At 37.2% G+C, this 27,117-nt stretch overlaps 1 protein-coding gene across 1 annotated transcript; it reads right to left on the reverse strand.

The window, feature by feature from the left end:
• Positions 1-1,914: 1,914 nt before the first annotated feature.
• On the reverse strand, positions 1,915-26,713 carry LOC135219913 (uncharacterized). Its single transcript, XM_064257126.1, is given in 7 exon segments — positions 1,915-3,405; positions 3,407-3,910; positions 4,124-4,226; positions 11,706-11,812; positions 25,474-25,643; positions 26,039-26,194; positions 26,681-26,713. Coding segments are annotated over 7 exon segments (2,424 nt in total). The 3' UTR covers positions 1,915-2,054.
• Between the last annotated feature and the right edge of the window lie 404 nt (positions 26,714-27,117).

Here is a 27,117-nt window from a genome sequence, read left to right on the forward strand (position 1 = left end):
GACTTCATCTTGTCGAGGAAGGTCAAGGGGTTGTGGTCGGTGAAGACTAGTACCTCAGCAGCACCTAGTAAGTAGCATTCATATTTTTGCAGGGCGAGTACCAAACTAAGTGCTTCCTTCTCAATGGTGCTGTAGGACTTTTGGTGATGCTTGAACTTAGTGGAGGTGTAGCTGACTGGGTGAAGTATACCGTCTGACTCTTGGAGTAGCACCCCTCCAGCTCCTGCATCACTAGCATCTATTTGAAGGATAAAAGGCTTGTTAAAATCTGGGGATTTAAGAACAGGGTTGTTTATCAAAAACAGTTTTAAGGCTTCAAAAGAGGCTTGACATTCTTCAGTCCAAATGAATTTCACTTTGGGACTGGTTAGAGATGTTAAAGGGGCAGCAACTGAAGAAAAGTTCTTACAGAATCTCCTGTAGTATGAGGCTAACCCTAAGAATCTTTGTAAGGACTTTCTAGTGGTCGGAACAGGGTACTCTAGAACAGCTTCTACATTGGCAGTTTTTGGTCGAACATTACCATCCCCAACAATGTGGCCCAAGTAGGTAACAGTAGCTTTACAGAAGACAGATTTTTTAAGATTTATGGTTAATCCAGCCTCTTCCAACCTACGGAACAAACACTCTAGCCTATTCAAATGTTCTTCCCAAGTTTGTCCAGTGACTATTATATCATCAAGGTAACAATAAACACCCTCCAAATCTTGGATGATGAAGTTTACAAGGCGCTGAAAGGTAGATGGGGCGTTGGTAAGGCCAAAAGGCATGACCTCGTACTGAAAGAGTCCAAAGGGTGTAATGAAAGCAGATATTAACTTAGCTCTTTCAGTTAATCCTACCTGATAATAGCCCTTTAAGAGGTCTATCTTAGTTACAAACTTTGCTTGTCCTACTGAATCTATTAAATCATCAATGAGTGGCAAAGGGTAGGAATCTTTAATTGTGACATTGTTAATCTTTCTATAGTCTGTACAAAATCTGTAGCTACCGTCCTCTTTTGGAACTAGGATGCAAGGTGAAGCCCATGGTGATTTACTCTGTCTTGCTAGACCATGCCGGAGAAGATATTCTACTTCCTCCTTCATTTTGTTCTTCTTCTCAGGACCCACACGATAGGACTGCTGACGAATGGGTGTTGTACCAGGAACCAGCTCGATGTCATGTAGCAGCAAATCACTTTTCCTGGGAAAATCATTAAAGAGTGTTGAATGGCTAGAGATTACATTCTTTAAGTCTTGCGACTGCCCAGGAGAGAGGTGGCTCAAGAACAGATCCAGGTTATTTAGAACCTCTGTATTGGTTTGTGGCATGGAGGAAGCAATAAGGTCCTTCCAATGAATTTTCCTCTCCTGGTGTGTCTACCTTAAAATTAAGATTAACAACAGTCTCACTAGAACCATTTCCAGTTTCCCTAGAGTGATATGCCTTTAGTAAATTAACATGAATGATCTGAGTGGGTTTTCTACGATCTGGAGTTTTGATAATGTAGGTATTGTTGTTTACATTTTTTATGATTGGATAGGGCCCACAAAACTTAGCTTTAAGAGGGGAACCAGGGACAGGAAGGTAGGCTAACACAAGGTCATTAGGTTTGAATTTTCTGACTTTACAAGCTTTATCATAGTTTCTCTTCATTAAGATCTGTTGATCCCTTAATTTCTCCCCAGCAATTTTCCTAACCTGCGTTAATGTGCTTTTAAGTTTATTCATATATTGTTGAATGGTTTGGCTAGACTCAGAAGGAGTGTTAAACCATTCCTCTTTAATTACAGAAAGAGGTCCTCTAACTGACCTCCCAAACAACATCTCGTAGGGTGAAAAACCAAGGGACTCATGGGGAACTTCCCTGATAGCAAATAGAAGAAATCCAATGCCCTCATCCCACTCAAGTTACTTTCAACACAAATTTCCTAAGCATACTTTTGAAAGTTTGGTGCCAACGCTCGAGGGCACCCTGAGACTCTGGGTGATAGGCAGCAGACAAGGTTTGTTTGATATTTAGTTCTTTAAGTACCTGGACAAAAAGGTCACTGGTGAAATTTGAACCTCGATCACTTTGTATTTCCTTTGGGATACCGAAATTCGTGAAAACTAAGTAAAGAATTAGCAATGTTCTTAGCACAAATGTTACGAAGAGGGATGGCAATAGGGTATCGGGTTGTAGGACATATTATAGTGAGCAAGTATTGATTACTTTTCTTGGTTTTTGGTAAAGGACCAACGTTATCTATAATTATCTTACTAAAAGGTTCATCAGGGACTAAGATCGGTTGTAAAGGTGCCTTGGGTATTACCTGGTTAGGTTTTCCTGATATCTGACATACATGACAAGTGCGAACAAATTTTGCTACATCCTTTTTCATATTGGGCCAAAAGAAACAATTCAAAATCTGACAATAGGTCTTATGAACTCCTAAATGTCCTCCATAGGCATCATGAGCTATTTCCATTACAGAATTCCTAACAGAAAGAGGTAGCACAATTTGTCGCTTTTCACTCCAGGTGTCTTCACTAGATTTCTTAGGGGGACGGTAAAACCTCATTAACATATCAGATTCAAAGTAAAAACATGGGGATTTGTTAATCTCACTTCTAGAAACCGCTTGGTCATGAAGCTTACTTAAAGTGTTATCGTGCTTCTGAGCTTCAATAAGGTTATCTCGACTCATAACATTTTGTGCTTCGAAATTTACAGAAGTGACTTTAGATTCATCCGAACTAGATTTCTGGCTACGAGTGACAACACAAGAAGGATTTACAGAGCAATCGGGATCAGGTTCAAGGTTTTCACCTACAGGTTTTTCCATTACAATGACATTGGGAACTACCAAACGTCCTGCAAGGTCATTAGCCAATAATAAAGTTACACCTTTTACTGGAAATTCAATATCTCTTATGCCTACCAGCACGTTACCCTTCTTTATAGGACAATCAAGATGAACATTAGCAAGGGGAACTTTAGATATTTGTGAAAGGTCTTTCACGAGAACATGTTCATTAGTTACGTTAGCTTCAACATTTGGGAGAGCACTCCTCAAAAGTAAGCTTTGCGAAGCACCTGTGTCACGAAGTATCCTGACTTTATACTTATCCCCATCAGAGTTCAAAGATACAGTTCCATTAAAAGTGAAATCATCAAATAGATTTACAGGCTTTTCAGAATGGATATGGGAAACAGGCTTAATCTGACCATCTGTTTTACCTTTAACGTTAAGAAAAGGGTTAAATGGGTTCCGAAAAGGCAAGGAAGTTTTACATTTAGGATCTGGACAGTTTTTAATTGTGTGACCGTCCTTCTTACAATAACTACAACGTACATTCAACGCTTTTGCCGTATCAGTCAGAGTTTCAGAGTTTTTAACTGGAGATGGTTTTACATTCTGGTCGGTTTCTCTTACTGTTGCCAAATTTATGTATTAAAGAGTAAGTGTCTGCTAGAGAAGCTGCCTTTAACAAGTCTTTTTCTTCCCTATCCTCTAAATACATCATAATGTTCAAAGGAAGCTTTCGTTTAAACTCTTCAAGTACAATCAAATTCTCTAATTCAGCAAAAGTACTTACTGCAGCAGATTTTATCCATTTCCTAAACTCCCTTAATTTCTCGGAAGCGAATTCTACATAGGTTTGAGTTGTGAACTTAGTTTTGTTACGAAAGGTCTGACGATATCCCTCGACAGAGATTGAAAAAGCATCCAAAATTGCTTGTTTAACATTCTGGTAATCTGTAGTATTTTCGAGATGTCTACAAACTTTCGCAGCTTTCCCAGTTAATTTCGGCCTTAATAGCCAAACCCACTGATCGCGTGGCCAATCCAAATGCAAGGCAGTCTCTTCAAAAGTCTTAAAATAATCTTCAGGGTCATAATCTGTGAATGTGGGAACCAACTTAATGTTTTTTGTTTTTTTGCTAAATCAAAGGGTTTTTTCCTGAGCTTCCAAAACCGAAATTTCATGTTCCTTATTCTCTCTAGAAAGCTTTGCTTTTTCTTGTTCAAATCTAAGTGCTAACGACGCTTCATAGTCTAGTTTTTCTTTCTCTCTCTCTAAAGCTAACTGAAGTCTAGCTTTCTCCATCTCGAATTCTAATTTAAGTCTCGACATTTGTCTCTCAGATTCTAACCTTTTCTCTTCTGCTAGTCTCTCCGATTCTAATTTCTGTGCCGCAAGTTTCTCGCGTTCAAGGGAAATGCGCTCATATTCTAACTGCTGCTCGTGAGCTAGTACTGCTGGTTTCACGAGTTAAATACTGTCTAGTCTTCATTGCCTAGTTTACCCACACGCATATAATGCTCAAGAATCTGATTGCGAATTTCATTCTTCCGCATGCTACTCCTAGTTGCAATTGATAAATGACTAGCTAACTCGAGAAGCTCTAGTTTCTTAGCATTTTGGATACTAGCTAACTCAGCAGAGGGATCCGCAGCAAACTTCTGAACGTTAAATTGAGCCATGGTTAAAGTTAAAAACACTTCCTTTAGTAAACAATTGAATTCCTGTTTTACAATTATAATAGACTAACACGTTCCTGCTGCCATTCAAGTAAATGCATTACAAACCACAATACAAAATTATGTTAGCGAGTTTATAGTTTCCCGACAAAATTACACAACAAGCATTACCAGTAATAAGATTTTAGGGTTTAGGGAAAAGGGACAGTCCCGATTCGAAAGCAAAAGGTAATAAAGAACACGAGGGAGTGAAAATAATTTTTACATTCCCGATTCAAGCTGATATGGAGGAACTAAGGAAATAACCCGTTGGTCCTAAACAAGCGTTATTTACTCCAAACAACTTGAATGACAACTTACAACTTTGTACGTCGGCGCAGAGAAAAAAATAAAGTAAATAAAGGTTTAAACGATTCCTCACCCATCGTCCTAAACTACGCGATCCTGGTATCGTCCACCCAGGGGAAATGACTGCACAAGTCGTAGTTTGTAATTATAAAAGGACAAAATATGGATAAGAGCCTCCGGATAGCTCTCGTGAGTCTCTATGAGTCGTTGACTCGGTGAGGGCGAAAATGAAAAATATACTACTGCGTTAGCATTACCCAAAAGAGCAGAACCGTCTATAAACAATAATACGGAAAATGGTTTCACAGCGCGCACATATATATCATTAACCCTAATAACAGGTATTCAGAATGTTTACAATAAATCTTGAGTGAAACTAAAAATATTGAACACTATTTGCGGCGACAATTGTCTAACTGAATGAATCCCCAATACGGTAAACAAGATATATCCCGGACAGGCCCCCAATTTATGTGACTGCTTTATGGCCAAGGTTTAGAGAATATAAAGTTCTTCCATAGGTCACATAAAATAAAAAAAGGTTTAATTTCAAAACAGAACAAAAATTAGCACTTTAATATTTAATAATGAAACAAGTTACATAATTACGTTAATACCTCTTACCGCATAAAACACAAGAAACAAACAATCCTGCACCGCACAAATAACAAAATAAATAACCCTTAATAAACTAAATTTAAATATACGTTACGTTACCAGTTTCACAAAGGTTCACTCAAATTTATATAACAGAACATTAATACATTACAAAAACTGAAGAATAAGAAGACAGCTACTCCAATAGGACACTTATCACAGTAGAGGACCAGGTGAGACTAACTATGTAGGAAATAGGTGGTCCGAAGAAAACTAAAAGAAGGCGGGGAAAACCAAAAGCACTCTGAAAACAGGACAACTAAAAATATAACTAGGGATCTTAAAAACAGGTACAGGAATGAACTGTACATTTCCACAAAAATGAAAATCATAGCTATACAAAATTAAGATTTCAATCTGGCAGATGGGTGACAATATATATATATATATATATATATATATATATATATATATATATTATATATATAATCTATATATATATATATATATATATATATATATATATATAATCTATATATATACACATATATATGTATGTATATATTTATATATACACATACATTTCGTACTTACACACATACATAAATAAACTGATACTCATGAAGTTTTTTCCTGAGGCAATGTTAGGTTTGTTTAGTTCCCTTAAAATGTATGAATATTTCTGAAAATGGCCTATTCCCAGTGAAACGGAATGGCAGTTTGATCGAGCTGTCGGCTGCAACTCGCTCGGTGTGCCGCCACCGGATGAAAAGCAGTCCTTTTCATGTTATAGATACTCTCTGGCTACGTCTGGATCGGGCAGGCTTGATATCTAAACGTATCGAGAGACATTTATACGTGTTGTGTAGTCTTTTTCTTTCTTCTCAGTTTGTAAATTTCTATAGATAAATGTTTTCAGGTTGTATTTATTAATCTCTTGCATATGGCTTTGTTTTCATTGTTATGTTTTCATATAGCCAATAACAAGCAATACATGTTTTTTACGTTAACTACCTCCTCCCATTCTCTGTTGAAGTCGCTAATCACCTCAATTTTTTATTTACAAAGATTCTCTCTCTCTCTCTCTCTCTCTCTCTCTCTCTCTCTCTCTCTCTCTCTCTCTCTCTCTCTCTCTCTCTCTCTCTCTCTCTCTCTCTCTGGTAACTTATGAGCTTAAGGGAAAAGAATTTTTGATTTCTGGGGAGGCCTGGGACTTGTCATCCCACCTCTTTCCATATGTACCGTGTGGAAATTGGCAATTTTGTAAGGTTTACACGGGCCAGTGAATGTTTCATTTTACAATTTACTTGACGTACAGTCCTTCTTCCATGAAGAGCCAGACCTATTGGTTCCTTCCTAGGTGAGTCCCCGCCCATGTTCCCTCTCTTGTCCTCTTTCCTTGCTTTCTCATGGCCTGGGCTAGGTCATTTGGTTCTTTGTCACATTGGCCTTAGCCCTCGAAAAACTAGGTCAGTAAACTGCAATCATACTCTCTTGTAGGTTTGAGATTTTCTGATAATCTGCGTTTCAGTGTCATTGTTTTATATCTAAGGTGGATTCTGTTGTTTTACTCAACGTTCTCAAAGGTTTGGCTAATTTTTTACAGAGTTGTGTTTGTATGAACAGTTTCCGTGCATATGAATGTGTGAGAGGTTGCCGCTTAATGTAGGTATGAATGAGTTGTACGGTATAGTCATTCTTTTTCGGGTGTTGCGCATCGAATTGCGATTTACAGAAAATTATGATTATCGCCGCGACATTAATAGCTTTTTTCAGCTTTAATTGGATTTCCTAATCGACGTAATCAAAGCATATCGCATTTTATCCCATAATCGCTCCAATTAGCTGATGATGCATTCACTGTTAATTGGATATTATCGGATCTTGAAAAAGGATCCACTTTCTTCCACCGCCCACGCTTGACTCCTCCTCCTCCTCCTCCTCCTCCTCGCGTCCTACTAATTCCCAGACCTGACAGACTTAGGGACAGGGTCGAGTCTGAATATTTATGGAGTTCATTTTAGCCTGGAGTAATTATTAGTTTTATGGAAGAAGGATTTTATTTTTCTTTCTTTGCATGTATTGGCTACATGGAGTTATCAAGGCAGTTGCGATATGTGCATCTTCTTATTTATAAACAAATTAGGGTTGTTTTTGTGCCCTAAAAAAGTTTGCCTCTCACCTTTATTAATATAAGAAAGTTAAGAGTATGGAACCATAACGAAGTATTTTTATTAATTTTTTTCATTTTGCTGTAGTTACTTTTCATGATAATTGTAGTAACCACAAAAATAAACAGTTTCATTTTTAATAGACTAATCACAAACCAGATAATCTGAAAAATCATTTGGTTGGACCATCTCGCGTATAGCTGATTATTGTTCTCATATTGTTAAGGCATTGAGAGAGAGAGAGAGAGAGAGAGAGAGAGAGAGAGAGAGAGAGAGAGAGAGAGAGAGGAGAGAGGAGAGGAGAGAGGGGAGAGGTAGAGAAGAGAGAGGAGCGAGAGAGAGACTGTCCTTACTTTAAAGCGTTGACTGGTTTAACAGAGGACGTTCTCTAATATTGTAAATAACGTTTGAATTGTTGGCAAAAGCTTTAAAGATTCGAGAATGAAATACATTTTTGTAACACGCTCTTTTCTATTCTTTTTAATTAAACACATCCTATTATACGTATTAATGTTTTTAATTCAATTATTCCATTTTCAAGGGATTAATTGGTATTCCTTTGAAAAATTGTTGTAAATTTTGCCAACTTTTTATTTTAGATAGATGAGTAAAGTCTAGATTTATTAATGACGCAAGGTACCGTTTCTCAGCATTTGAACAAAATAGTAGACAGGAAAAATAACACAGTCTTGAGTATGTAACTTGGTATGTAATCACTTGGAGATATGAGTGACAGCGTTTTTTACATCTACAAGGCAGCTACAAATTTGCAAAAATTGGTTAGATGTAGCGGTATGTTTATCATACGATTTCTAGTTTACTTTTGTTATCTTCAAATTATTGTACTATTTCTTGACAGTGGAATTTGGTTGTTAGCGTACCGATGCTCTGTATCACAAAGGTTCATTTCAAGAAAGATATGAAGGTATTATCCTTAGAAAACTTCAAAACTTCGTAACATAATTACGCCCTCATGGCTGACCGTAATGCTTTGATAACTTGTGAAGGTGCAGGTCACTGGAGACCAGCTAGCTCCTCGCTTGGAAAAAAAAGTCCATAAAGAGGCGATAGCGTGACATAAACAATACATATGTGGCTTTGTGACCTCTGCATAGTTCCAGTAGTTATTTCAGGGGCCTCCTCTCATCCTTTAGATCCATGAAATATGATTTGGGGTAGGCAAAGAAAGTGATTTAAACTTCTAAATTGTCAGATGGCCCAGTCTATCTCCTCTCTGGAGCGTAACCGCTTCCAGGAGCAGCTAGTAGAAGAGTAAAGTTAATGAATTTTTGACTGCTTCTGTGCAGGCATCGGATCGTCGAATGGATTTTAAATATTTGAGTGGAGGAAAACGACTGTTGCTGTTAATCTGTGGGTACGTTTGCAAACTGAACTAAATTTAAGATCAGTGAAGGTGAATGGGCCACTTTTTTTTTTTTTTACCGACAAGGTGACTTGGATCTGAAAACATGTTTATCAGAAAAAACAAAACATAGATAATGAAATTTATGCTTAAACGCGTAATGGAAAAGAACTGCGGTATGAAGTAAGGTGTATACGTGTGTGTTTGTATATATATATATATATATCTATATATATCTATATACATACATACATATACACACACACACACACAACCCGGAGCTGTAAAACTTACATTATGCAGAATTATGATGTCTCCTTTTACCACTCACGTCGAGTGAATGTCATATCTAAGTACACCATGCATCCAAGATCCTAGACTGGCTGTTGCGAAAGCTTAATATCGGCAGGATAATGTCTGAAAGAATGAATTTGAGTAAATGAGATTAAACGAGAGAGAGAGAGAGAGAGAGAGAGAGAGAAATCGATCTGAGCATCTCTAAACCTCTTAATTCAATAGAGTTCTATTTAAAGTCGAGGTCATCGGAGATGGCCAATCTCTCGGGAACTCTCGAATCTGTACAACACCTCATTTTGACTAAACTCATGGCCTTTTGCGACAAGAATCTCTCTCTCTCTCTCTCTCTCTCTCTCTCTCTCTCTCTCTCTCTCTCTCTCTCTCTCGCAAATATCTACGTAGAAATGCTTCTCAGAAGTAATTTATATCAAGTTCGCCTTCTTTAACATCAAAAGAAAAAACAGAGGAGAGAGAGAGAGAGAGAGAGAGAGAAGAGAGAGAGAGAGAGATTCTTGAGAGAGAGAGAGAGACCTTATTGAACTTTTGAGAGAGGAAGGGGAGAACCTTTTATATTGGCATTTGTAATAAAAGATTAATTATTCAAGTGGTAGTGTTTTCTGTTGACAATGATACATTAACATTTCCTTTTTTTTCTATTTATTTTAACAAAGCAGTCGCAGTTTACTGTCTTCAGTTCCTAGTGCTTTTGACCTGTTCTTTGTATCTTGAAATGCATATTAGGTCCTTTCGAACGTTTCTAATACCCTCTCATATATGGTTTCCCCTTTTGCATGACGAGTTTCTTCATGAAATTTCAGATGATATATAGACAGCTTAATCGCAAAACGAGGTCAACAATACAACCACTATGAGCCGCTATGTAAGTCGGTCACGCATCAACCTTTCAGCACGCAAACAGAAAAAGCTCGCGCGTGCACGCACGCAAACCACACTCACTTGCGTGAACATTCAAGGAAAGAAGAATCGGACGAGGAATCCTCGCAAAGAAGAAGAATTTTATGAAGCGACTAATAATGTTTTCCTCAGCGTGGTATCGGTATCCTCATTAGGTGATTTAAAGGTGTAGGAACAGGCTGAGTCCGCTCGTGCTTGTAAACTCTTCCTTGGGTTGCACAGTGGCAGGCACCCCGCTGCTTGTGTGCCTTTAGAGACACACGAACTCTTGTCGGATTTACTTCACTGCATTGTGTGGCAGGTAAGGTCTTCTGCGTATTTGGTGTTTCCTTTACAAAGTTGAATTGCATACGTTATATTGTAGACAGTTTTGGTGGCACGGTTCTCTATCCTCAAATCATTCCTTATTTTGGAAGAAAAAGTTCTTCATGCCTCCCCAAGAACCAATGGAACATTCCTGTATTCAATAATGTGGAATGACTTAGCACCACCACCTCTCTCTCTCTCTCTCTCTCTCTCTCTCTCTCTCTCTCTCTCTCTCTCTCTCTCTCTCTCTCTCTCTCTCGTGTATGATGAATGTATTGTGAATGTGTACAGACTGATGTACGGCTAGTTTATTTTAGAGTTGATACTTTCCTGTTTTGGAGCTGGTTGCTTTTTATTTTCATATCACTACCTCCAACACAGTACGCTATAAAGCGCTGCTAAATAGTGATAATAATAAAGGAAAGATGTGTTTATATTTTTGAGTTTCTCGGGTGTTGGCTGTTTCATTACATCCTCCATGCCTTCATTGGTCGTACCAATTTTTGAATTTGTGTCTAGCATTTTAGTTTTCTCCTATCTTTGTTTTTATATCTATATCCCTTTGCAATTACATAATTTATCTTTATTTCTCCGGAGAGTTTATTGATTGGTTCAAAGCACATATAACACTCGTATGCACATGTTTTAGATATTGCAGTGATTGTTTTAATACTCACTGCTTGTCACTCATTCGGGGCCTTTTCTGCGCTTGGTGCTAAGATCGTGCCCACGGCTCACCAATGCCCTCTGTTCTTCCTGAATAAGATAATTTCAAGTCTCCAGACCAATCTCTTCATTATTTTACATCGTGATTACCAAACGGATATATATATATATATATATATATATATATATATATATATATATATATATATATATATATTTGTGTGTGTGTGTGTATATATATATATAATATATATATATATATATATCTATATATATATTATATATATAATCACATTCCTAATTTATCCTTTGTCTTTAAAAACATGGGAATTGGGGAGTTTCGAATTTTGTCTATCCGTTAGTGTGGCAGAATTCACGGAAGATTCAGTGGCCTAATACACTATACGAAAGCCGTTCGTTATCATGCACACTTAGCGGACTAAAGACAAGGATCCCTGGTGTTGTCTGTTGGTTTTCAGCCAAGGTCACCTGACAGGCTTTCAAAGAGTTAAAGCGACAATTCAAAGCACTGGGTGCCTTAACCCTATCCGTCATCCCACTACCAGTGATTTTTGGTTCTCAGGCATTTACGTAAAGAGGTGTCGGCTGACAAGGCAGCAGGTGCTCCTACCCTGAGCATAGGGCCCAAACGAAGTACCTGCTGAACTTGGTGCTCAGTCAGAGCCAGGGGCGTAACCCTGTAAGGTATTTATGTAACATATTCCATTTACCTATCTATATTCTTCCCTTTTGGTAAATACTTTCACAATGTGTCGATGCTTCCCATCGTTTCGTGAAACATTGCCTTTTACTTTTATCCTTAAATTGAATTTTTTGAAAAGGGCTTACTGTATGCTCTCAAACATTTTTCCTTTATTTCTATTTCGGAATTCTGACTCATTCTTTGCAGTATTTTCCTTATCTTGTTTGTGCTTGAATATGGCTTCAGTGATACTTTTAGCTGATGGTAATTAGATTTTGATAAGATATTTGAATAGGAATTATATTGATATGCTAAGTAATGTAGTCATTCTTTGAAGAAGAAAAAAAAACTTCACTCGCATTGTTGTTGTACCTCTATTATTTTTTTCTTTTTGCATCTTAGCCTGAACTCCATGACCTTTCACATTTGTCTTCACATTAATGTAGTACGTCGAAATTCAAAAAACTTTTCGTTATATTTTTTCATCCTTTGTGGAACCATTCACACCGAAATGCCAAAGACTTCCTTTTATTTCTCGTTGCCCTTGCATTGGGAGCGATGTCTAGGGAAGGGAAAAGCCGGGGTATCTAGTTTCTCTGAGGTTACTGAAGTATCCTGTGTATCTACAGAATGAAAAAAGTAACTATATATTTTGGTTTTTGAGACACTGGGTGCACTTGATTTTAGTTATAACATTCTTTACCAGCGTCTTCTCGTGCATGGCCTTCATTTTGTAGCTCCCCAAGCCGCGGGCAGTTCAGGAATGTTCTGTCCTAATAGATAGAATAGTGTGCTAATTAATGGAGTTCAACGTTGAGATACCAAGAAAGGCAGATTAATAGTTTCAGCAGCTTTCATCTTCTAGTGACTAAAACACTTGGGATCATCATTGTAAGATAAATCTGACGCAATTGGCACTCGTCGTTCGATTATTTAGGCTCGTTAGCGGTGGATGTGGTTGATGATGTGGTTGATGCTATTTTGGATGACCTTTGTTAACTAGACGCAGAGCATATTATATATATAATTTAAACCCCTCTGTGGGCGAGATTGGGCATATAGTGAAAACCTTCATCTCTGTGTCACTTGCCTAGAAACAGAAAGGTATTTACTTCCGGAACAACCTGTTTCAAGAACTATCAGTTTAAGAAGCATTATGGTTTCAACGACTGCATTTTTTTATCATCAGAGCTACCCTTATTGTTGTAAGAGACATAACGGTGAACAAAGCTTGTATATACCAGAGATATAAGTTTGTGCATGTTCGGACGTCTGTGCATGCTCGAACGTCCATGCCATTGTTTAATAGTGTAAATAGGAGAAGGTTGTGTATATACTTTGGATACATTGATATATGTGTGCGTGTTGGCTCTCTGTTAGCTGGGAGATATTATGATAGGTCGATTGACTGAACAATTGCTTTGGTGGTAAAGTAAGTGTGCCTTTCTTTTAATGGTTTTCATAATCTGAGCTAATGAATGAAGGGAAGAGTAAAAGTTGGGATATTGAATGAATTCATGGCAAATGAAAGAAGAATGGTACCTGGAAAGTTTTAAAGGTCTTGCTAATAGTAGTTCGTATTGTCTTTTGGGAAAGAAAGCGAAAGTCATTATTTTGGGACTTTTTTTTAGAATTGTGAATCAGTTGATTAGAAGCGTTTGATTTTTATTATGATAAATGCTTCGGATTTGAAACCCCAAAACTGACCGTCCTGGAACGATTGTGATCAGATGCTTTTCCAAATGTAAGATGACAAGGTTTAAATAATTTTATTATGGTGACGGTTCATCCTTATGCCGCTTATAATTATGTAAAAGGACTTATAAGATTGAGATGCCTATAGTTTTCATAAAGATTGAGATGCCTATAGTTTTCATACATACATTTTTTTTAAATCATGCAATGATTATAATCACAAAATGCGAACCATCTTGAAGCGATTTATGAATGACTGGCTGTGTGATAGTGAGATGTCGGGACGTTTTTCCTTCTCACAGACATCGGGAGGGAGGGAGGGAGGTCCAAAAGAACAAAAGAGCGTCTCGTGAAGCCACGTCCATCAGGAGCAGTAGTTCAGCGACGACGCCTCCCCTCAAGGGCGCTTCAAGACGAGATATGACATGGCCTGAACAAGAGAGGAATTTGGGAACTTTTTCTCCGACAGTGCGGAAAAATGCTGGGCCCTTAACGTCCTCTGGCTGAAAAGAAATTTCGGCCACTCTTTGGACAAATCTAAAGACAAAAGCAAGTAATCCGCCCGCCCACCTCCCCCCAACTCCCTCTTGCCCCTGCGAATTCCCATTCTTCCTTCCTCCGCCTATCCCCGACTACATTGCGACCAATCAATCGTTCGACTCTCAGAAAAGAATCTCACATGGTCCTTCTTTTGCAGAGTTGCTCTTGTGGTGCTTTTTCGTATTGATCATTTATATTTTTCTTTGCTAACAGAGAATTTCATTGGAGGTAGAGGACTGAACCCTTGACTATGTTGATTTTCATTTTCTAATATAGCTATGACTGTATACTATATGTGCATATATAAATAAATATATGTCTATACATATATATAATATAAATTATATATATATATGTGTGTGTAGTTATAGCTACAATAGAAAAAGCATGTATTTATGTATATATGTATTTATTTATTTATTTATTCATTCATATGACCTGCATTTTCGGGGGATTGAAGTAAAAAAAATGGACTTTAAAAAAATGGGAAAGGAGAAAATTTTGAGTTTCTATCTCGCTGAATCACCAGCCACTTGTTGACCCGTGTGTGTCTGTGTTTGTGTGTATGCACGTCCTTGCACACTTGTATGAAGTGCACCTTCTTTGGCCGAACAGACGATTACAATGATCTCTTGGTCGGCGTGAACTGAAAGAATGCGAAAGAAAGTTTTCACATATAGGAAAAAAGCCTAAGACTTAGTAATCCAAAACTATTCAGAATATTTAAAAATTCATATGATAGTCAAAAATTTGGTAGGATGGGTAAACAGGAATATGATTGTTAAAAATATAGGTTGGATGTTGTAAACAAAAATATGATTTTAAAAAATTTGGTAGGATGGGGTAAACAGGAAATCTTGCCACAAAGAAAAAAAATATATAGGGTTCAGTTCACAATGGGATGTCGCAACGTGGTTGCAGGATCCCGGCAGGTAGAGGATGCAGGGGTTAAGTTGGAATGTGTTGGATTTCATTAGTTTTAAATAGCTTACATCAAAACTTAATTCTCTCTCTCTCTCTCTCTCTCTCTCTCTCTCTCTCTCTCTCTCTCTCTCTCTCTCTCTCTCACAGATTGTGCAGTCGTTCCAGAACATGAAATTGAAAAGCCAATTGATGTCGCTGGACAAAGCTGCGTACTTGAATAAGGATATGTCATAGGAAGAGGATAAGAAGAAAGAAAGAAAGAGCTTGAACACTTTGTAAACAAAGACATTTGCAGCACCTCAAGCGTATCTCTCTCTACCTTGAGAATGATATATAGTGGAGTAGTTTTGCCTAAAATATGTAATAAGTTACGAACACCGAAAGCTCTTGAATAATGGAAATTGAGTTCTTTGTAGAAGGAGAGAGAGAGAGAGAGAGAGAGAGAGAGAGAGAGAGAGAGAGAGAGAGAGAGAGAGAGAGAGAGAACAACTAAGCAGGAAAGAATGCAGGAAATGAGGAATGTTCATGCGTTAACAATACAACATTCTAAAGGCATTTATCACTGTAATAACTAGATTGAGAAATACTGCTAAGGTTTGTAAGCACACGAGTTATTTGCACGGGTACAACACACGAGGAAACCACTTTAAACCAGAGAATGCAATAAAAGGTATTGCTGTAAAAGGACATCACAGAAAATTGAAGTGCTTTCTGAGTAACTCGGAAGAGGGTGCTGGAGAGATTTATAATTGTTAGATGAAAGTTTCCCCAAGGACAGAAAAGAGGAATAGAGGAACGCGCTCTTACGAAATGGAATTTCATAAAAATGCGAAAGTTAAAGGGGGAAAGGAAGTGTGTTTTTGTAAGAACCAGTGAAGATTGTTATTTCCCCGAGGTAGTTTTAGGAAACTTATATAAAGTGGAAGTCTCTCTCTCTCTCTCTCTCTCTCTCTCTCTCTCTCTCTCTCTCTCTCTCTCTCTCTCTCTCTCTCTCTCTCAATTCAAAATCTTAAGAAGAAAAAATGTTCGAAGATATGAGAATAAATAGCAGAGGAATTACGCAGGGAAACGTGGCCATGATAATTTAAACAAATGATCATGCTGTTCCGTTATACGTATTCAGGCTTAGTCGTTAGTCCCTGAATGAATTCACTGTTTCACAACCCTTCCTATAATGATAAAGACACCACAAACCAGGGGGTATTTACTGGATCTCCAGTTTAAATCCTTTTCCGCGAGTTGAAAAGGTTTTTATATTATGGATTTAGGAAAATAACAAAAAATGTGTTTATGCTTACTGTAACATGCAGTGTGAAGGGGTTTTCCAATTCCGTTATTTACCAGGTGTCTTGTGAATCTTGTTACTTCTAAATGAAGGGAGGCGGTTTTAGGTAGATTTATGTCTTTAATTATTACCGTCGTTATTATTTCCTTTATTGGAATACCAGGCTTCGAGTCGGTTCATTACACCTCACAAAATGAATGAAATGAGAGAAAAAATTATCTCAATACACTTAAATGTTGGTCAGGAGGAAAAAACGTTGAATATCATTAAGATTTATGCAAAGATAGGTAAACGTACACCAGTTATGCACGTGCACAAAAAATTGCATTTATATTAAATGCCATTTATATGGTAAACCTGTATTAGGTATAAAAATTTGCGCAAACTTGTCATTCATATGAAAGCCTATGTGCACACACATTTATACCATGGTGCTGGTTAGTAATTATACATTTATTTTTACACTGCCCATATTTCTATAAAATAATTCAGGTCTGAATGAAAGTTGTGTAATAATTTTGACGTCATTCAAGCAATGCTTCATCCCGCTCACATTTTTGTTATGAATTTTTGTTAGGATGAAAAAGTTTTTACTTTTATATTTCTCTTTTAAGTTTAACCTCAATGTTAAGTGCAATCAATAGTAATTGTTTTTGTGCCACACGCATGCATATAGCTGGCAGTATTCAGTGGCGAGTTTTGTTGATGTAATTGACTAGGAGTGATTAGAATAAAAAACTAAAGGAGGTACGTCACAATTGGCAAAGGATAAGGAGACAGAAAATTTTAGGTGTCATCTGACCGAAAGAGCTAATTCATAAATTTTTGAAGATTTTATTTGTTTAATTTTTTTCATTCTAATTGGCCCGAGTAAAGTGTTTAGTTTTCCTTTCTCCTGCCGTTTACAAAGTGCTGTAAGTTTTCTCATGGGTTGCGATCAATTAAATTTTCGTCTATTACTCTATTCATATTTCATTTCTACCTTTCCCATTCGTTTGACTTTGTGATATCAGTTTATTTTAGCAACCTTTGACGCTCAGATATCCATGCATATTTACCATTCACGTTTCACAATGTGCAATAGCCTCTTAAAAACATCTGAAAAATAGAATTTTGTGGAACCCCTCAATCTGAAAGCTGCTTAAATGCCTTTATCAATCTTATAAGTATCCTTTTTATATATATTTTATTTTAGGCATTAATATGCATTGCTTAGAAAGTTGTATTCACATTTCACTTTTTGTTATTTTTTTATCCAGCAGACAGGCCTGCTTTTGCCTTCTGGTAATACGATTTGATTCACGACTTATACCAACTCTCCTTTCTTGCTTTTATTTAACAGATGTCGTCCATGTATTTAAAACATTAGATAGTTCATTCTCCGTTCATTTCTTTGGCTCAGGGTATATCCTCTTCAATTTATTACTCTTCAAAAGTCAGTATTTTGCAATATGCGATTCATCCTGTTACAATTCCTTTTTATCTTTATTACCGTTACAGTTGTTCGAAGAGGCCACCACTCTTCGTACACTGTTGGAAAACATATTGTTTTGTATTCTTCAGCCAAGCAGAAAAGCACAGAAGCAGATGATGTCTGTATGTAAATGGCATTCCTAGTCCAATTATTTTCTCTGGATAGAGGCCAAATTGTCAGTGTTGAATGACGGAAGTAGTCCTTTTTAAGTTACTTACTTACGGAATATCAAGCATGAAACCGTGTATAGTAGACTAATTAAAGGGTCTCATCACCTTTCGTTCCTATAGCGCAGTAGAAATAGACGTCCTGATTGAAACTGCCTGTAAAGGAACTTGCTAGAAAATGCCAGTGTCCATAGAATATTTTGAAAAATAACAATATGTGACCCCAAAAGCTCAATACACAACTTTTCACAACTGGTTCTTGGCGGCCTCTTAATATAGAAGACTAAGTTATATGAGAATTGTCTTATAACATTTTGCAATTAGACAGGAGGGGACGAACACAAAACGCTTGCAATGAAAATAGTGTCATTGAAACTTCCTTTCTCGGAGTGACTGGTAAATGACGCTCTTGCTGCACTCTTGGGTTAAATTAAGAATAGGAAGTAAGGTTCTATAGAAAGTTTAGTTTGGGACAAATCACAAAATTACAGTGTTAAAAAAAAAAGGGGGGGGGGGTTGGTCAATATGACTGGAGTAACGCTTGTGAAAGAATGGTGGGAGGATGGATATTAAAATTCGATTAAAAGATTGAAATTTATGTTAAGGCAAAATGTAAGAAAAATCCCAGATTTGTTTAGTATGCGGTCCCATGAAATAAACTTAGAATTGAAAAAGATTGTGTCAGCAAAGTTTCGGGGTATACAATTCCATTATTTTTCTAATGTGTAGCTAAAGATATGATGATAATGGTACTTATAACGATAATAGTAATTCTTGTTGATGATGATTACTGCCATAACAACAAAGGACTTCCAGCCAGTGATGATCACACAGGATTTTGGACCTAGACTAAAGTCTCTCTCTCTCTCTCTCTCTCTCTCTCTCTCTCTCTCTCTCTCTCTCTCTCTCTCTCTCTCTCTCTCTCTCACTTCGCTGCAACATGAGCTACCAAGAGCAGATCACTCTTAAGAACCTCGAAGCTTCATCTGAACCGGTCTGGATTGAGCCTGATTCCAATTAGAAAGAAGGCGTAGCTAATGATTGCTGCTAATCCTCACTTCTCTTCTTTTGTATGTTAGGTCTTCACTCCTTTTTCGTATTCCTCTGTCGTGTTGTATATTAGCTTCATTTACATTTGTGAGGGATTTTATTTTATGCCAACCAATTGGTTTTTGGGAAATTCAGAAGCGTTGCTCGCTAGACCAGTATTATTTTATATAATGTTATTCACTGGCATTTTGTACACACACACACACACACACACACACACACACACACACACACACACACACACACACACACAGAACAGATTGATGCATATAATATATGTGTGTAATTTATATATGTACACACATATATATGTGTGCGCGCATACGCATTAGAGAACAAAAGACGCCGCAACATATCCTCATTAATTTACAATTTTAATTTTTTTTTAAATTTAAGAGTAAATATTGTTTATCCTTCATAGCCTTTTCTATATAACAAATACAATGGAGAACCTGTAAATTATGTAACGCGTGAAAGGCGTTAAGGGAAGATTTTTTCTTCTCCCAAACTCTATGCTGACCCAAGAGGGTATCAGTTTTTCTCCTTTTTTGATGCCAGCTGCCGATAGCCACGGGTCTTAACCTCTATTTATATTGAAATAAATTTGCGTAGTCTTCTTTCCAGCGAATTCCAGTTATCTCCCATTCCCAGTTCCCGACGATAAAAAAATTACTACAGATCCCGGATGCGGATTGCCTCTGTCTGGTTGTTTGATGTGACATGCCACACGAGAGAGGGAGGGTATCGTAATCCATTCCATACTGTTACATTTCTTGAATTCTTTGGCATTCTCTGTTCTCAATAAAAACACCAATCTTTGTCTTCGTCCTGTATGAAGTATTTATGATGCCGAAGGTTTTTTTTTTCTCTTGTGCTGCACATGTGAGCTATTCGGGGACGAGGAGAGAGAGAGAGAGAGAGAGAGAGAGAGAGAGAGAGAGAGAGAGAGAGAGAGAGAGAGAGCGCCATGCTCCCTTGTTGTACCGTGTCCTTGTTTCTTGTATTTCTCGGAGTTTGGTTATCGATCGATTGGAGAGGAATGAAGTGCCAGCCAGCAATGGATCTCGTTCCTTTCCCAAGTGCTCTCCGAGTGCCACTGGAATCAGTGACGTAAAAGCAGCGACGTTAAGATTTGCGTAACGTGCATGTAACGTTTATGTGTGCGTCATGAGCAGAATCTGTATTTTATTGTATCCGTCACAGAGAAGTCTTCTGCGGTGGGGTTGGTGGGACTTTTTTTTTTTATTGAAGTTAATTAAATGCTGACAAAATGTTGTTTTATTTTGCTGTCTAGTAATTTTCATAAGGGTTATTGCAACAAGCATTGTACTAAGTATGTGCCTGTGTGTGGGAGGCAGACGATTTACATAATATATTAGTTTTTACTACTGCATTTTCTGCGCGATCACCCGCACACACAGCGTGTTTGTGTGTGTATGTGGGTGCACATGCTTGCGTGCTGTTGGTCCACAAATATGTAAATAAGCTTGTTTTGTATGATAATATATGCATTTTTGACACATCTTGATATAAAAGCTTACGTTGAAAAGTACTTTACAAGAATAAAAATAGTTTTATTGTGTGTACTTAGTTTGTGTGTGTAAATATATTATGAAAACAAAAGTATTTACTGTAGAGGAAACTTGTAAATAAAAAAAGATTGAATAGTAAAAATGGAAATGAGCTGAATAACTCAGCCTGCCATATATTAAACATAATGAAAATATGATATTTTGATTTACGTTGCCAGTTATGTTAATAGTTTCCTTGATGAGAAAGAATCCGTCAGTTTTCTTTGGCTGTCGAGTTTGGTACTGAAGAGATTTCCATACTGTGGTGCTCTTGATGTTGTATTTAATCTTTAGGTAAAGAATTCAGTGAAAGATCTTCGGTTCAGTTTCCTATCGAGTCGGAACGCTTTTGGTATTTCCAGTTATTGAGCATTGAGTTAGGTACCTGGTTGCTGATAGAATAGGTTGGCTAACATATGTACATACGTATGTATGTGTGTGTGTGTGTGTGTATATTAGATATATATATTATATCTATATATATATATATATATATATATATATATATATATATATATAGTGTGTGTGTGTGTATGTAGCGGACGTAAAGGTAGGTAATTTTGAACGTATTTCATGTATAAGAGTAAACACTACCGAACGGGTTGGTTTGCACCTAAAGCGCAAAGTCACGAATACAGCCGCATAAAAGGGCATAACACCTTGATTAGAAGAACTAAGCAGGTCTCCTCTGCAGGCATCATAATGCAGAATGTATATTACAACGGACAGACAAACAAAATAAGAATTGATTCTATTTTCAGTTTTTCCTTCTACACTCTTGTCGTCCTCTTAACCGCCCCCCCCCTCCCCCAGTCCGACATCAACGTCGTCTTTATTGATAATATTGTCTTGCATAAGACAATTTCTTTTGAATCTCGTGGCTTGTTATTGAAACTAGATTGCCGTTCCCGATTTGTATTCGTCCAATCGGGTCATCAATTTCACGATAAAAATTGGTGGATTTTTAGTGGTGACTATTTTGGAGGTTTCAATGCTTTCTCCATTTTTGTTTGTTTGTATACAATAGTCTGCATTATTAAATACTTTATTTCTGTCACATATTTCGTCATCTTGGCCATCATTATTCTGTCTTCTTGTTGATTGTTCTGTTTCTTACTTTTAGCTTCGTTTCTTAGTTAAACCTACACTTTAATTCATCAAGCATTCTAATAATTTCCCCCCCTTTGTTTTTTTTGCTTCAATTCGTCAAGTATTTTAATAATATTCCCTCCTTTGGCTTTTTGTTAACCTTGCATGCTTGCTTTCATTAAGAACTTCAGTTAGTAAATTCTCTCTCTCCTCTCTCTCTCTCTCTCTCTCTCCTCTCTCTCTCTCTCTCTCTCTCTCTCTGTGTGTGTGTGTGTGTGTTTGTGTTCGTATGTTTGTTTAATTCGAATTGCAGTCATTTTCACTCAAAGCCATCTCTATGCTTCTTTAGCACGAGTTCCTTTGTAATCCATTCAGTCCATTTCAGTGTTCCTTATATACTTCAGTCCACCCCACTTTTTTAATATCCGCCAATCTCATATTTTGAGTGCTGCTGAAATCCCAAGGTATTTCTTTTCCTCCGTCCAAGTTATTGTCCTATAGAGAACAGCACCCCATTCCAGAGCTTTCATATTTCTATTCTTTGCATTTCTAGGGGATGCCTTTGTTATGAGTTTGTTTCTTCATTGTGGCGCAATCTTTCTACTCTTTTCGATCTTCAGTGGTCCTCTGCTATGGTTGTTAATATTGTCATACGCATTTCTTACCCTTTGTTTCTTTAATCTTCCTCCTGAGTCTGTCAGAAATCAGTATTTACAAGCTTGCAGTAGACTATTAAAAGTCTCTGATGGGTTGTAGTTTCCCGTGAGATGCGAGAAGCAAACTGTTGGTAATGTTGATTGCATTTTCACTAACGAAGAGGCACCACAGCTGTGCATTGACCATCTTGGACTTTGGTATTTTGGATTTATTTTAATTTTTACTACGTGGAAACAGACGATCTCGACCACAAGATAATGGTTGCAGATACTGCACTGATATTCGTAATCAAAACGAGTTTTTGGACGGTTAGCTCACTTGGAGAAAATGGAGGAAAGTAAAGCAATGAGAGTGATATTCAGTTTAGAAATGTTGGCGACGAAGGAGCTTAGAAAGCCCTATTCAGAGGTGTTGAAACGGAATAACCTTGAATATTCAGGAAGCAATAGATTACGTGCAAGAAGGCTGATTGGGGAAGGGAGGAAGGGGAAAGGTTGAGTGACGTATTTTTTAGGAAGATAAGTTATGGTGGATGAGTCTTCTTAGTGACTATAAAAATCGGCTCATGTCGTGTACTTACACTAATTATGCATTTGATGGAAGGTTACGTTTGTTTGGAGGCTTTCTGGTGGACAGAGGGAGACGGTTTGTTTTCTATTTTACGTATATATCTATATATATATGAGTTATATACTATATAATACAGCATTTACATATATATATATATATATAGATATACACATTTTACATATAATAATTATAATTATTTAATTTATTATTTAAAAACAATGTGTGCGTGTAGATGCTACCATAGCCACGGAGAGAGAAAGCGTGCTGGGTGGGGAAGCGGAGCAGGGAAGTTAGTTCTATGGTTGTGCTTTAATCCGTAGCCTGGATGAAATTTCTTAAACATTTGGGAAACTCTCTTGATTTGCTAAGATATATTGGATAATCATGCATAGGAACCAAGGGAAATTACTTGAGGTTGATAAATAAATTATTAATTTAATGGTGATATATTAAGAAATAATTTTAGGGTGATAAAATTAAAATGGTAGTAAAAAATAGTACATTAAGTTTGTGCATGTAAGTAAAAGAAGCAATGACTTTACAAAGCATAATAATGATCACAAATTGCCTCTATGAATATGGAATAAAAAAAGTTATTTACTCTTTAAATTATTATGGACATGCTGGCAGTATTATTGGGAAACTACTTTTTTTCGAAACGTTTAACGATTTTTTTTAGTTCAGTTTCCGCTTGTTACGATAAAGGTATTTTCGTGACAACAATAATTATTCAATAATAGGTTTGTAGACGTCCATGTCATCATTTTCTCTTTTTGTTGAGTGTTGTGTGTGAGTCGGAAAATTCATTTGGAAACAAAGTCTCATCGCCAACAAGAATGTTATATTGTGAGTGCTGAAGCTGAATTTCTCTGATCGTTGAAAGTTCTGAATTTGTATTTGTGTTATTTTATTGATTATTATGTAACAATACATAATATTTGCTGCTGTGTCGTGAGAATATAATAAAGAACCTCAAGGTATGAGTGGTTTCTAAATCATTCCAATTAATTTCATCATTAATGACTACATGAGCTGCTCTTGTCATGGAATGGTAATTTTGGATTAAGGACAGACATCGTCCTCAGCTTCTTTTCACATTCGAACACTTGCCCTACAGAAATATTGTAGTGGCCACGAAATGTAAACTGTAAACCTGAAAGCAGATTTGCAGTATGTTAAAACTATTATCCATTACCTAATATTAAATTGTCCGAATATCACAAATAAATGCATCGTACTAATTAATGTAAATGTAGCTGTATAATGATTCATGATCCTTGCAAGCAACGCATATTGATTATATTAGCAAAAAACTATGCTAATTTTCCACAAACGATTTTACTGATGTAAATTTCAAGTGTATTTATATACTCACTTTGCTATATTTGGTCGGGGTGTAGCTTCCTCGTTTTATAGCTCTTAGCCCCAGCTGCAACCTTTTCTTTTACTGTACAAACTCTTCATATTCTCTTTTTCATTTTACTGCCCCCCCTTTCTCTCTCTCTCTCTCTCTCTCTCTCTCTCTCTCTCTCTCTCTCTCTCTCTCTCAACAATTGATTCAGAGTGCAGCCGCGAGGTTTTGTTCTTGTTTCACCTTTCAAACTTCTTTACTGACAATTTCCGTTTCGATGCTAAATTATCTTATAGGTCCCAGCGCTTGGCCTTTTGCCTGAATTCTATATTAAATTCTTAGCCAATTTGCTGCGAGTTCTTCGTTCTTAGGGAAAGAAAATATGTTGACTTTGGGCCCTGTATCATAATTTCCCATGCAATTTGGGACAAAACAGTGATAGGTCATCTTCATAAAAACAATGGCTAATTTTTATTTAGTATCAATATCCCTTTACTTCCACTAGTAACACATAAAAGATAGTGATTCGCTCGAAAAAAATCAGCGGTGTGACACCTTTTGAATTTACATGAATACTAAAGTAGTTAGTGGGCAGAGGTCAGTCAGACCAAGATCTACTTACTATATATTCCTCTCTCTTTAGACTTTGAGTCAGACTACCTTTCCTTCGGAAAACCCTGATGATGATTAATCCTCCAGGCTTTAATCTCTCGGTAGCCATGATACTACTCTACTATGAAGTAACCTTATTGACACAAAATCAGTTTGATCGTGATGACAAAAAAATTTCAGACTGTTATTGATTTCAGTTTTTTTTTTTATTATTTACACCTTTCTTGAGTTGTTAGTATTACAAATCGTTAGTAGCGAGTGACCACTTCTTGAGTACATATTTTTTTTATTATTATTATTATTTACGCCTTTCTTGAGTTGTTAGTTAAAATACGCTTTCCCATCACTTTGTCGCAAGGATGTTGAGGAGGATTATATTTTGAGAGCCTTTTGTCTACGTATTGACCAAAACTAGCTTTGCTTAATCATGCTGATGAGACGACCATTGGTGTAAGGGTAGCGTTTTATATATATATATAATATAGTATTCAAAATTCCACCTCGTCTCCTCCCAGAAAATACAATTACATTGAAAATTTAGGCCTTGACTGTAGGACGAGGGGTTTGAACAAAGAAAAAAAAAACTAAACTTCTCAGCATAAGGCCGATCTTACTGAGGAGGGAGGAATTTACATAAAAGCTGGACTATAGTTTTAAAGCACTATATTTACATGAATTTAAAGAGGTCCAAGAACACAAGGGGCAGGGAACTGCTTTTCAGTCCACTCGAACACGTGGTGGGAGCAGTCCAGCCACGGCGTTTAGGAAAATTGCACAACGGATCAAGATTGCAAGCTTCAAAGGATTTCCAATTCCTACCACAGCCAGACACATCGTTTGTCTGCAAATAGAGGACACAGGCATAAGGCAGGGGAGCACACGAGGGCAAATGTTACTCACTACTTTCATTCAATCAAAAGGCTACTCACGGGGGGAATGAAATGACTGGGAGATTTACACAGTAGAAACTATTTCATGGCTTAAATTCACTTGGGAAATGTTACTAGTATCACAGGGAAGTAATTACAGAATTGAGCCCAGATGGCGGGGGAGGGGGGGAGATGAAAACTGCACAAGTCGGCTTGGGAAAAAAGGAAATGAAATACAGACAAAGATAAAAACAATTCCCTGGTTGAAATGGAATTTCCCTACAGTACCTTAGGGATGAGGCTGGTATTCTTCTCCTTGATGTCTCGGCACTATGGACTTTTAAAATATACTTGGGGCCTCCCAAACCATGGGAAAGCCAGGCCCAGGAGGAGGGGGTTGGGGCAACGCCGTCTGGTAAGGAGCTAGGCTCTGACCTGGTCTAGGTCTGGTGTTCTTCTGAGGGTCGTCTTCTGGGTTCAAGGCCTTTTGAAGTTTTCTCCTGGTAAGCCCCGCCTCCAGTTCCTATGGGGGTAATTCCAAGCACTAATGGGAGAAGAGACAGCTTTTTCAAAAGAAAGGAGAATGGATTCCTCCAAAGTGGAAGGGGCAACTTGTATAGACATAGATGCATTAAACTTGGGTAAAAGAATACTTTTTCTTGGTTCTAGCTTAAAATCTTGGACAATATATATATATATATATATTATATATATATATATATAGATATATTATAATAATATATATACTCTACTTGCCGATAGAACGGATTAGCGAACGTACACACATATATGTACACACATAAAATTATGTAAACACACATGCACACAAACACTGACTGCAATACACTCATCATGACAGTTTCCAAAGGGCGGTGCATTTATGGTTTAGTGATAGATTCAGCCTTTGAATTTGGGCCATGTGAATTGACCTCCGGTAACGTCGAGCCTGTGTCCAATGAGTGTCAGGAACAGCTCTCAAAATTAAGCATAATTCGATTATCCTTATTACCCGAAGTGCTGATGTTACCCCGCCCCCGTTCATGGTCCTTCCCCCCGTTTTTCAAGGTCGTATTATTGAAGTTGGTTGGATCCTGCTTTGTATTTTCGCGTCATTTCGTTTTTTGCTTTCGGATTTGCATTTTTAGCTTATAATTATTATTTGTAAGTGCTAATGAGCATTCTGTGTTTTTATTATTATCATAATTGTTGCCATAGTAATGATTTCATTGGTCTTAATAGAACTCTAAACAATTCTCTGTTATAGTGTTACAATTGAGATTTGTTTTCAACTGAAATATTACCCTACCACAATAAATGACAGGTATTTACGGAAATGTAGTACTGGTGTCAAACTGCAACCAATATTTATTATTTTAGTGATAATTCACCGATGTGTGATGCTGACTGATGGCGTCTGCCAGTTCATTAACCCATTGAATTAATTTG

The sequence above is a fragment of the Macrobrachium nipponense genome, chromosome 20 (genome assembly GCF_015104395.2).
Source record: "Macrobrachium nipponense isolate FS-2020 chromosome 20, ASM1510439v2, whole genome shotgun sequence".
Classification (NCBI taxonomy): domain Eukaryota; kingdom Metazoa; phylum Arthropoda; class Malacostraca; order Decapoda; family Palaemonidae; genus Macrobrachium; species Macrobrachium nipponense.